At 48.3% G+C, this 13,162-nt stretch overlaps 1 protein-coding gene across 1 annotated transcript in view; it reads right to left on the reverse strand.

The window, feature by feature from the left end:
* Nucleotides 1-10,066, reverse strand: part of CLIC5 (chloride intracellular channel 5) — a 36,508-nt gene extending 26,442 nt beyond the window's left edge. The window contains exons 1-2 of the mRNA XM_081827564.1: nt 10,023-10,066; nt 9,407-9,561 (exon numbers count right to left, since the gene is read on the reverse strand). Coding sequence (XP_081683690.1) covers nt 9,407-9,561; nt 10,023-10,066 — 199 coding nt within the window. The remainder of the gene's footprint in view (nt 1-9,406; nt 9,562-10,022) is intronic.
* Nucleotides 10,067-13,162: the final 3,096 nt, after the last annotated feature.

Genomic DNA, 13,162 nt, shown 5'->3' on the forward strand with positions numbered 1-13,162 from the left:
GTCCAAGGGCCAAATGCAGCCCACTGTGTCGTTTTGCACTGCCCTCAAGCTAAGAATGGTTTTTACATTTGGGGATGGTTGGAAAATTTCAGAAGAAGACGACAATTCCATGACCCCTGGAAATGATGAGAAATTCAAATGTCAGGGATCCCTAAGTGAAGCTGTACAGGAACACAGCCACGCTCCCTTGTTTGCATGTTGTCTGTGGCTGCCTCATCCTTCCAACAGCGAGCTGAGCCGCTGGGACAGCTTATGTAGTCTGTAAAGTCTGAAATATTTATCATCTGACCCTTCACAGAAAACATTTGTGGGGGGGGTGCCTGGGTGGCTCAATGGATTAAGCATCTGCCTTAGGCTCAGGTCATGATCTCAGGGTCCTGGGATGGAGTCCCACATCAAGCCCTGCATGGAGCCCTCATTGGGCTCTTAGGCTGCTCATCGGGGAGTCTGCTTGTCCCTCTCCCTCTGCCCCTCCCCCGCTCATGCTTACACTCTTTCTCAAATAAATTAATAAAATCTTAAAAAAAAGGAAGGAAGGAAGGAAGGAAGAAAGGAAGAAAGAAAGAAAGAAAAAGAATGTTTGCCGATCCCTAACCTAAGAGGCAGGTGCTACTGTGTTTCCAGGCACCAGAGACAGGGGCACAGCTGACCCTTCAGTGGATAAGGAGTCAGGACAGACAGCCTAAAGGGATCTGGAAGTAATGCTGACCTCAATTCTCTTTCTTTCCAAAGGCGTCACTCAAGGTCAAGCGTCAGGAGGATCTGATGCGCCACAGTGGAGCCTCTAGCAAGTTATAGAATGTTCCATTTGGGAAAGTTTATGGGAATCATCTACCTGTTATGTTTCATCTTTTCACACTTGACATGTCTGGAATCAGACTGTTTCTTACAACCAACATGTTATAGTTGAAATGAAAGGATTTTTGTTTATTTGAAAGCATATTTTGTTTCTTACTGGTAATTAAAATAATACGGTCTTACAATAGATGACACCTTAGACCAGGCAGTTCCTACCTCCATAGGTAGGAACCTCTTTCTGTGTCCTTTCTGTGTCCTTTCAGGGATGGGACACTCACATCTTTTGTTGGCAGCCCATTGTACAGATTTAACTAAATTGCTCAATACTGGGATGAAGCCTATGAGCCTCAATTTCCATATATCAAATGTGGATGGCCTTGTTTAATCACAGATTTTACTAGAAGGGAGTGAGGGGTATTGCCAGGAAGCAGGTCCTTGATCACCAGGACAGGGAGGTGCACACAGAGCAGGCTGCCAGAGGAGCTGGTCTGCTGGTGTGGTCAGCCAGGCAGGCAGGCTGGAATGTGCTTGTGTGGACTGAAACCACTGGGGATGAAGCAGGGAAAGAAAGATTGCCAGGGATACAGATTCTTTTCCCATCAGCATCAGCCAGGAGCATGGCCCACTGCAGGAGGTATCTTTTAGAAGAGAGAAGACAGGGCAATGTGAAGATTCAGTCCTGAGAGGAGCAAGGAGCCAGGAAAGCAGGTGCATATGGTTTGGTCATGCAACCATACGTGAGGGCTCTGGGGAAAGATGAAGAGAGAGAAGCAGGATGGGAGTAACTGATACTGTGATAATATGTGCAGTGTCATCCTTCAATCACATTTCCATCACGTGGGAATGATCATCCCAATAACGAGATGAGCTCGCCGAGGTTTCTAGAACGTTCCAAGACTCCTCTTCCTGATATGTGGCTGTGATTGCCAATTTTCTCAGAATAAGCCCAGAGAGCCCAGGCCTTGCTTCCAGGTCCCAGGAAGTGAAGCCGCTGATGCGAGTCTCAGGAAGGAGGAAAGCCTGGCCCTTATTTGTAAACACAATCAGGACGGCTCAGAGACCTTCGTGGCTACCGAGCATGTGTTTCAGCAAAGGATCTGGGCATGGGAGGTCGTAGGAGCCATGATATACTCTCCATCCCTCTGTGGTGGCAGCCGGGTTTGGATTTGGGTTGGGAAGAAGGGGGAACAGAGGGCTAAGCCCCAACCAGGTGCTTTTCATTTGGGGACATGTGTCCTGGATTTTCTGGGACAGTACCAATTTCTTATAACTGGATTATTTTCAATGAAAGCAATTTGTTAAACATCTGATCTTCAGTTCAGAAAATATGGCCAGGACACTTCTAGCTAATGAAGGGCAAAAGCTAGAGAGACAACTCAGTGTCTGGTGTGGGACTTTACTCCAAACACATAGCACTGTGTCCAGCACACCATAGGTACCCAAGGAAGGCTTTTAGGACTTTATTTAGGAAGGTAGAAGTATTTTATTAGGACAAATACTTTAGGAAAGGTATGGTAGGCTAGCACAGTGTCTTCCATACATAGAAAGGGACACATCTTTGCAAACACAGCACACACAGGGGCCTGAGCCTCATGATAAAAACAGACATGCGTGGGTGGGCTGATGCGAGTCTTGGAAATGACAAAAAGCAACAGGAAAGTTGGCGACATAGGCCTGAAGCTGCAGGGGGCTCTCAGGGCCCTTAAGATACATGGGGAGAAAAAAGAAGAACATGCATTTTAGGGGGAAAGAGGGCACAAGTCAAGACCAGCAGGGTGGGGGGAGGGGCAGGGTGAACCACGGGCGCCTGCGGGGGAAAGAGGACAGAAGTCACAGGAGCATGAAGTCAGCGGCCCGGAGTCTACAGACAAAAGGAAGGGAAATCACACAAGGCAAAGGCCAAAGCAAATGAAAATCGCAGGTCCTCCATGCCAGGACTCGAGCCCCCAGGATCAGTAATACTGGCTATTCTTCTGGGAGGTTGGTATGTTTTTGTCTACGAGGAGAACCAAACTGTAGCTGACCAGCGGGTGCCTTTTGGCTTCGTGTGCTAGAAGGTTTAGCGTCAAATTTGTGGTCTGCGTCTGTGTGTGGCATTGGGGCGCTGGGAGCGGCTTTTGCCATTTGAGCGCACCCCGAGTTCTGTTTTAGGGTTCCGCCTTGTTTTCCCTTCACACCTCGTTCTCGTGTATGTTGCGTTGCCGTACATTATGTGTCCCTGCGAGCAGTTTTCGAGTCTTTCTGGCCCAAGCGGAGTGAGGATACATTTGAAAATAAAAAGGCCCATCAGACAGAAGAACACAGAGGCAAAAATACAGGAGAATGCTACACTTGAAGGAGGAAGAGAGAAGGGGCTTCCAAGGAAGCCTGGAAAGACCAAAATCATCCAAATTCGGAAAAAAAAACATTCAGCTCAGAAATATGGGGTACCAGCAGCCTGACATGTATGTGTGTGACGTGGCTAGGGAAAGCCATAAGGCTTCACATGATGTATGGATGAGATAAAAGAGACTGGGGGTGGGACTTTTTACCCATCTCAGTAGGTAGAGAAAGAGAGTCCAGCGGAGGCGGGCATGCGCACGAGGATGGAGATGGCAGGTTCGGGTGTGAACGGAACAGGAGAAATACAGGACTTTTGCCTTCGTCTACATGCATATATATATGTCCACTCCCTCTCCAAGCAGAAAGAAACTGGGAAAAGTATATAAGAATACAACGCCAGCCAACAACGACACGGAAATGATACTGGGCAGGAATATAACTGTATCTGGGGAAATGTGATAGGGCTGAAAGAAATGTAAAAGGGACTTGAAACATAGTAACAGAGAACTAAAGATGCACATTAGACCCCTTTGTTAATCACCCGGAACATGCAATGTGTTCAAAAACTGAAAGAAACCTGTAGACCTAATAGGACTAAAGCATAAGGAAAAAGAGAGATTGTGAAAGAGGAAGTAAAATATAGTATTTTACAGCCAGACTAGGGTAAGTAGCAAAAATGAATTTCTTGAAAGCCAAGGGGTTTGGCAGAGATTTTTAGAGTCTGTTCAAATGGCATTTTGAGGGTTAGAAATGCACGATGTAAGAGGGAGAAAAGCCCGGGTCATCTTCTCGAGGACGGAGTGGGGAAGACGTGTTTCCGGAGGGGTGGAAGCAAGTCCCCAAGCGAAGGGGTAGAGCCAGGAGCAGTGATGTCCCTTCGGGGCCACTGCCCGGGCTCGGGCCCTGGGTGCCTCGATGGCATCTCAGAGGAGGATGAAAGCAGCAGGGCCTGCCGGTGATACTTGTGAAGAGAGACGGAGGATGTGATGTGAGAGCTGGAGGCCCAAGCGCCGCTGAGGGTGGAGACCAGGCCCCCACCATTGGACTCCGCCTCTGGGCCAAGCTGCAGGGCAGACGCGGGGCTGGGGTGGGGACAGAGCTGAGTGCTCCTTGCTGCCCTCTGTGTTACCAGGTGCACCAAAGGCGGGATGGACCAAGCTGGTGCCTTCCCCCGAGCCTTCTGCCGCAAACCTTCACTACTGAACCACTGGCGCTACTTGGGTCTGCCAGACTGAAAGAGTACCATGCAGGGGCTCAGAGCAGGGACTCCTACAGCCAAATCCACACCCACCCAGCCAAATCTGCTCCCTCCACGCTCAGAGATGTCTTTTCTCGGGGCCACCAGCCCTCCCTCCGGGTGGTCTCCTCCTGCGCCTATCCCCCCTGTCCCCGCCAAGGGAGAAGGGCCCTGCTTCTCCGGCCAGCCTGGAGTCCCTCTTGCTGTGTAGGATCTGAGTAATGGGCTGCTGCAGGCGAGTGGGGTGCGGTCAGAGAAGGATGCCCGGGGACTCTTCCAGGGAGCTGTGCGTAACACGAAGATTCCCATGATCCTCTGCACAGCATTTTGTTCCACAGATCACTCTTAAAAACAAACAGACAAAAAAAAAACTTTCCTTCCTCAGCTTCAGGATCTTCCCTGTCTTCTGCCTTTTCCAGCTTTCTTCTTTACTCCCTGGCCGATCCTTCTTAACCTTCCTCCCTGACTTCTCTCTCGCTGCCCTCCCGTAAGGGTAGGTGATCCTTCATGTTGTCCCTAGTGCTCCCTTCTTCTCACTCATGGACTATATCATATATATAGCCCCTCAAGCTACACTTTTATCGCAGACCTCTCCGCTGAGGTGTACCTGTTTGCCCCTGGATAACAGCACAGAACAAGGGCTGACATTTGAACCCAGCAGTGGCGTGGTTCCCAGCACACCTATGAGGTATGGACAGTTACTGCCCCCACTTTACAGATGAAGAAACTGAGGCACACTGAGAGTTGATGTAACTTGCCCAGTGTCCCAAGGCCAGCAGGAAGAGAGGGAAGCTGGGGTCTGAACCCAGGCAGTGGATTTCAGAGTCCGCAAGTTGAACCACCACGCAGTTGCTGGTCTCTGAGCTTTGGGAATGCAGCCCATCCAGAAACAAAGTCCTTGTGTCCCCCACAAACCAGGGTGGTGGTAGGGGATCCCAAGTGACAAGAAAGTAAGCCCATGTACCATCTTACTAAATATGGGATCTTGAGACATTGATTTTATTTATTTATTTATTTATTTGAGAGTGCACAAGCAGGAAGAGGGAGAGAGAGAGAGACTCAAGAGAAAGTCCGTGCTATCTTTAGGTGAAGTGAAGAGCAAGTTTGAGAAGGGGGCCTGGTGGGGCCTGGAGGTGGGATCTGCTCTCAAGGGGACCCGGATAGGGTGGTTACAGAGGGAGGAAGCCGTACAGTGATAGACACCAAACCAGAGCACAAAACCCTGACTTCGGGGTCGAATGCAACAACCCTGAAGGTGTGACAGGCAGGGCCAGGGCACGGACGCTCTTCCACGTATCTTTGCAGAGGAGTAGAAGGCACCAAGAAAGTGGGAAACAAAGTTAAACATGTAGAAATGAGATGACATGAGTGGGAGATTGGGAAGTGCTGGCTGGGGGTGGCGGGGATAAGAGCTGAAGCAGTAGTTTCTGATGCCAGTATTCATGTTTGCCTTGTTTTTCTCAGGAGCAACTATAATCAGAGTTAACAGTAAATGAACATTTCCCACGTGTCAGGATTTGTAGGCCCTGACTTATAAAGTCAAGGAATCTGCATTACAACCTGGCTATGCTATTAATTGCCTTATTTGGCAGATCCAGAAATTGAAAGTCTTACTAAGTATATTTTATAGGTGCAGAAACAGAGGCTCAGAGAGAAGTCTCTCTAGTGGAGTTGTACAGCTAGAAACAGCAGATATGGAGTCCCAACCCAGGCCAGTAATTGCCTGTTTATATGTTTTACAGTCCCCCAGTTAGCTCACTGAGAGCAGCCACTTAGGTCTCACTCGTCTTGACAACTCTAGAACCTAGCACGGTGCCTGGTACACAAGAAATGCCCTTTAAACATTAGCTTGGACTTGTAGCCACTCCATGCAACCTGTGTTTGCTGAGTGAATAAACGAACAGCCGAATGTACAAACTAAAGGACAGTTCTCTTGTGTGCTAGCTGTGGTTGGCTTCCCTGGATAGGGTCTGGGTCTCAGTAGCTGGGGACTTTTGAGGTTTTGTGAAACAGGAACATTTTGAATGGCAGTCCCTGCATCCACCACGGGAGTGGAGAGATGACCCACTGGGCAGGACCATGTCACCGGGTTGGGTTTTCTCACACTTTGATGTCAAGAGGGCAAGAAAGGCACACCGCCATGGTCAGTGTATATATGGGGTCTGGGAGGCCTTGGGTGGCAAGGTGGGAGGGAGGGCTCTTTTCAAGAGAAAAGAAAGTTGAAAACACAAAAGGGACAATCTGAAGAAGGGACACTGAAGAAAGAGATGCAGAGCTGAAGATCCAGAGAGAGAAACAGGAAAGTCGTGTAGGGAGGGGTGTCAAAGGAAGCCTGGGGTCTCTTGCTGCAGCCTCAGGAGGGGCTGCCTGCTACCGGGCTGGCACGAAGCAGAGTGGGGTGTGGACCGTCTCCAGGGCAAGCGGCCGAGTGGGGTGGGCCATGGTGCTACTCTCTGTCTTGGCTTCTGGTTCGCTGAGCCTAAGAACTTCTGGACCCAGCAGACCTGAACTGGGGGGGTATGGGTGGAATGAAGGGAAAGTGGAGGAGGAGGGCAGTGGGAGGTGGGCAGGCTATGGTTAACAGGGAAGGAACAAATGCACGGAGTCCAGTTAAAGGCAGGATGGAAAACCCCCATGCCAAGGGCTGTGATGGGGATAGGCTCTCTGAGACAGCAGAAAGGCCGGGGCAGATGAGTTCAGGGGAGAAGGAGTCACAAGGGCAGAACCCATCCCAGAGAAAAACAGGGGGAAAGAAAAGAAGTGGAAACAATGGAAATTGGAGAGCATTGAGTTTATAAGAAACCGATATGGGATGTTCAGTGGAAACTGCTGCTTTGGGGTTGGGGATAGGAGAACTGTAAATATGGATACTACATAAATACCATTTGTAACTTGAAAACTCTGGAAGGCTCCCATGAGATAATCCTTCTGAGGGTGCTTTGACAAGTCTGAAGGAAGGTATTTGTGGCTGAGAGGAAAGGGCCTTGGATGTGGAATCTGCAAACCAGAGCTGAATGCCCTGTGCACACGGCCCAGAGGGGCTGCCTTTGCGTCCCAGCCCCTCCACAACAAAGCACCACAAACTGGGTGGCTCAACACACCAGAAATCTGTTCTCCCGGTTTGAGAGGCCAGAAGTCCAAAATCAAGCTGTCCGCAGGGCCACACTCCCTCCCAAGGCTCTACAGGGGAGTCCTTCCTCACCTCTTTCAGCTTCTGGTGGCCCTCCAATCTGGTTGTCGCACCCCAATCTCCATCCCACCTTCACACGAACCTCTCCCCGGGTCTCTGTGTGCCCACTCCCCTTCTTACAAGGACACCAGTGGTGGGATTTAGGGACCACACTAAATCCAGGACCACCTCATCTCGAGACCCTTAACTAATTACATCTGCAAAGACCCTACTTCCAGATAAGACCTCACTCTCAAGTCCCGGGAGGACATGGCTTTGTTGGGGACACTCTTCCGCCCACCAAGGTCCAAACAGCATAGAAGCTAGAGCACTATCCATGTTTAAAACCTCTCCACATCCCTTCTTCTTCTTCTTCCTCTTCTTGTTCCTGAAGGCCAGTCTCCTTCTCGTGCTTCCTCACGGGCCTCTAATGGCTGCGATGGCTCCCTCAGTCTCTGCCACGGGCATTTTCCCACCTCCCCCCATGACCTCCTCCCTTTATGCGAAGCCAACTGACTCTCCCTTAACCTTCATGAGCCAGATGAAACCCCCTCAGAGCAGCTTTCTCAAAGGCCCTGAGGTAAATTCTTCCTGCTCTGAACATCCCTGAACACCTTTTGCTTCCCCTTTCACACGGCAGCTAATCAGCTCTTCAGACTCCCTTGACGAAGCCATCATTTATCTCTTTTCTTGCTGTTTGACTTTCTGCCAATTTAAGCCTTTTCTCCTGTACCAGCCCGATCTTCAAGACTGGGGAAGTATCTTTTTCTAGTTATTGTAGAATCTAGTCTGTGCCCCTTATAATCCAGGCCCCCAATAACTGTTACCAAAATATTTACTTTCCACTGCACCGACTCTGTTCCTGCCAAAACATCTTCCCTTTCGCTTCACGATGGCTGCCCTTCCCGGTCACCTTGTCCAAAAAGATGCCTTTCTCCTCTGAGCTCCTGGAGCGTCTAACATATCCCACCTTGTGTGGGTCCATTGTGTGTTCATCTGATGGTCATTTGTTCACTCATTTATTCACAAAGATTCGTGAAGTCCTTGCTCTGCTTGGCTCTGTGCTGGGCTCCAGGCTCCTGCCCATAAGGCTGTCTCACTCTCCCACTGGGAGGCAAGCAAACTTGCTCATCCTTCTTCTTTTTCCTCCTAGGGTCTAACACAGTTCTTCAAGTGTTACACATACTCAATTGGATGGTTCTATTCAAATTGCTTTGTCTAATTCTTAAAGGAAAGGCCAAATGAGGTACTTAAAGTGCTAGGAGCTTAAATGAGGCGCTGAGACCCCTCTGAAAAGGCCTCACGGGAGAACTAGTCTTGGGCTCTGTAGCCAAGGCCAGATGGAGGAGGAAACAGGTTTTGAGCTGTGCCTTCCCCAGTACCCTCTGCACTTGCAGTAGGGGGAGGAAGCAGAGGGCTGGGTTCCACCTGCAGCATTCACCAACATGGTGACTGTGCTGTCCCCCCATGACCTCTGCACGACTCCTTGAGAAGGCTTGCAGGGACCAGAAGGAAGCTGGAATATGTGGTTCCAGGCAGGGCCTCCCAAGAACCCAGGCAGGGTTGTGAATTTGGGACAAATGGCCAGCGGTATGGCCGAGGCAGGAAACTTCTGGGCAGACCATTACGCTGTGCAGTAAGGCAGGCTCAGAACACAAAGTGTCTCCCTCCCTCCAAATTCAGCACAAAGGCCCACTGGCTTTTTCTCTTGCACTGGACAAAAAGAAGGATCGACACGCCCTCCCTGTGTCACGGGGGACACGGGTGTGGGCAAACAGTGAACAGCACTGGCTCCAGGCGCTTCTCGGACCCGAGTAACTGAGACGTCCTGGGTAGTGGGCACAACTGCCAAGAGCTGTGGGTGCAAGTGGGTCACTCACCAGCATTGTTCTGCGGCTTTGTGTTTTTGATGTAGGCCGAGAACTTGGAGAAGATGTCGATGCCGGCCGCGTTGGATTCCCGGTGTTTCGCAGCCAGTTTGGGGTACCTGGAATGGAAGGCGTGGTGTTCTCGAATCAGTGAAAATGTGGAGTTCCTTTAAGGGAGAGACTATGCCCAACACGATGTGCAACATCCCCCTTTCTAGTTTGATCTGCAAATCTTTTGGGGGGGGATCTTACGCCCAGCCTATAGGGAGAATGGGCACTCTCTGTCCCAGTTCACTGACAGAGAAAACAGAGGTCAGCGAGGTGAGGAGAGCTGCCTGCGGGGGCCACAATCTGTGGGCGGGGAACCAGAAGGCCCCTCAGAGGGCCCGAGTCTCATCCGAGACCACCATACAGTGCTGCACCAAAGAAAGGGCTAATCAAAATTCTGGAGGAGCTTGCCTCTACATCGAGTGTGGTCCCTGACAGTTCCCCAACCCATATTAAAATAACTATCCACTGCCAGGTCTGTGATGATAATCCTCACTGTACAGAACTAATTCTAGAAGCCAGGAGATAGTAGGCACCTTGCCATTGAGGCTATCAAGCCTTTTCTCAAAAGAAAGGGTACCCTTGGTCCTCTTCTGAAATATCCTTCACACGCTTCTTATTCATGTGCAGTAATAGTGGAATCTACCGGGCTCTAACCGCAGGACGAGTGTTTCTGATTACTTTATTTCCAGGCTTGGAGCTAGATTTGCAATGATCCAGCCTCTCACCTTGGCACAGTCTTTCATTTGAAGCCAGAAGAATATAAGAGGCAGACCGGAGTTAGGACTAGTTTCTATTGGCTCTAAAACTGAATGAGATAAGCTTGCTTGTGTGGGAATCCATGGCTTTGACCCCCTTAGCACGATCAAATTTTCTAGAAATGTTATTTCACAAACGTTTTATGTGTATGGCCAGGCAGGGTGGAATGAGATGGGGGACAGTTGCTTACTTATCATCATTATCAATTATGTGGACCTTTGTGATCTCTGGGTGAATAGTTGTCTACTGCCCACTGTTTGATTGCTTTATGTTAAAAAGAAAAATACTTTTTAAATTTCCTTTAATGTTGTAAATAATGTGAACCAAAAAGTCTTTAAAAATTATTTGTTTTCTTTCTTCCCTTCCCTTCCTTCCTTCTTTCTTTCCTTCTCTCTTTCTCTCTCTCTCTTGCTGCTCCTTGATTGGCCCATTAGCTAGCTAGGACTGTCCACTCCTGGGCCATGCTAACTGACTGTTTAATTTCAGATACTGCCATCGGAAGAGTCCTCAGAAAGTCGTGGGGTCCAGCCCTCTGCCATCAGGCAGATACAGAAGGCATTCTGGTCTTCACTCTACAGGGAAGACAGCTAGAGACCAGAAAGGTAGAAGGGTTCTTTAAGGACCCACAGCTAATAAATCGTTGGGGGACTGTGAGAACCCGGCCCTCAGTGTTCTTCCTGTTCCATCACGCCACTTCTCTGATATCTGCAAAAGCTAACTTGCACTGAGTGCCTGCTACGGGCCAGGCACTGTGCTAGCCCCTTTATACGTATCCATCATTTATTCTTCAGTTCTATTGGTACTCTGATTGGGCTCATTTCCCACGTGAGAAAAAGGAGGCCCAGAGAAGTTAAGCAATTTGCCTACGGTCACATGGATAAGGGGCAAAGCCAGGACTCCAACCTAGGCAGCTTCACTCTGGAAGCCCAGCTCTCCAGTTCGGTGTCTTCTGGCCTCTCCTGGACTCTGCTATTTACCCTTAAAGCCCCAAAGCCCTCCCTCCAGCTCAGCTGAACACCATGAATGCACTTTCTCCATCCGCCTGCAGAGGGCGCTCTGCACAGGTTCAGCACACACATCTTGAGTATACTGGGAATTATCAGATTCATCTGCCGTCAGCGGGGCACCAGGCAAGTTCCTGCAGGATGCTAGGTAATCCAAGACCATGGCAATTTAGGATCATCCTTCCTTATTTTGGCCTTTGCACACAGAATCTGGCAGGCTCTCAGAACTGATTGCCTTAAATTATTATTAATAAATACCAAGTGCTCTTTGTTCTTGCTTGATAAGGTAAAAAGAGAGGGCCTAGAAAATGCATTTTCAGTAGACTGTTTGTTTGGGTTTGTTGTTTTGTTTTGCTTTATGCCATCATTTGACCAGACTTGCAATAATCTGACCATTTCTTCACCATCAGTGTGGGCCCATCATGAGTAGATAGAACCAAATCTAAAATGGACAACACAGGGCCATGTGTTCAGGGAAACCAGGCTAGTGCTGGCCTGTTTTCTAAGCACTATGATTTCCTGAGACTTTATTGTACAGCTTAATGTCCCATTTGAAGTTTGTCTTTGTGGGAAATGTGTATCCAACTATTAATCTCACTGATTTCGGTAACTAGACTTGAGGAGGCTATTATACTGGGATGTTAAGGGCATTCATGTTCACTCCGTATTTATACCATATTTTGTATATGCAAATAAGTGGGCTACAGAGTACATTCTGTTTCTCTAGAAGACTAAGAAATAGTGTCTCATTCATAGAAACATCTTTGAAGTAAGACGGTGATGTGGTGTGATGACAGTCAAAGAGATGGTGAATTTTTTGAACTCAGGAGTTAGTGAACTACAGCCCATGGGCCAAGTTCAGCCCAATATCTGTTTATATACCTCCCATGAACCAAGAATAGTTTTTATAACATTTTTAAATGACTGAAAAAAATCAAAAGGAGGGTAGTATTTTGGGGTCTGTGAAAATAATATGAAATTCCTATTTCAGTATTCACACATTTAATTAGAACACAGCCATGTCCATTCATGTAGGTGTTGTATATGGCTGCTTGCACTCTCACGGCAGCAGAGCCGTGGCACAGACTCTACAGCCCCCAAAGCCAAAAAGACTTACTATCTAGCCCCTTGCAGAGAAATTTGTTGACCCCTGCTCTACCTGATGACAATTTCTCTCCGTTCTATTTTTAAGATATCTTATTTCAAAAGCATTCATCTTAAACATGCACTTAAGCTTCACTCTGGGATGCAAAACAGTTGGCCTCTCATAAAAAAAAAAAAATTTGTAAATAGTAGTAAAATTATATATATATATATATATGTATATATATATATATATACATATATATATGCAGATGGAAGTGCTCTGACTGGCTCAGGGCCCCCACTGACTTCTCACTGACTAGCCACAGGCCACCATGCCACTGAACACAAGGGGCCCATGCAATAAAACCAGCATGCATTAAGCATCCACCATGGCCAGGTCCTGTCCCTGGGGTTGGGGATACACTGGAGAAAGAGACACAATTCTCCTGCCCTGATGGAAGGGCCTTTGCCGATCCTAGGGGCTCCCTGGCAGCTTGAGTGTTGACCTTCCTTTTTCTAATGAGCTGAAAAGTTCTCTCCCTTTTCCTTTATTCCTGCTTCTTCATCTCACCAAACCCTCACTTGAAAAGCAGGTTAATGCTTCTGACTCTTCTGATCCTTGGCTGTGTGCTTGCTTGTCTTGTCTCTGCTAATTAAGCAAATGATCCTTAGAGGTAGACAGGGTCTGGATTAGTCATTAAGAGACATCCCTTGGGATCTGCGGTTTTAAGACGAAAGTCCTTATGATTAAATCTGGAAGACAGTCACAAAAAAGGTAGTGACTTCTCTTTCTAATGCTTCAAGGTGCCACTTCATGAGCTTTTTACTTGATGTTCGGCACTAGGCTAAGTAGTATTATCTTCTATGATAG

Source organism: Leptonychotes weddellii, chromosome 8 (assembly GCF_054177405.1).
Source record: "Leptonychotes weddellii isolate Sample4059 chromosome 8, ASM5417740v2, whole genome shotgun sequence".
In the NCBI taxonomy this organism is placed as follows: Eukaryota; Metazoa; Chordata; class Mammalia; order Carnivora; family Phocidae; genus Leptonychotes; species Leptonychotes weddellii.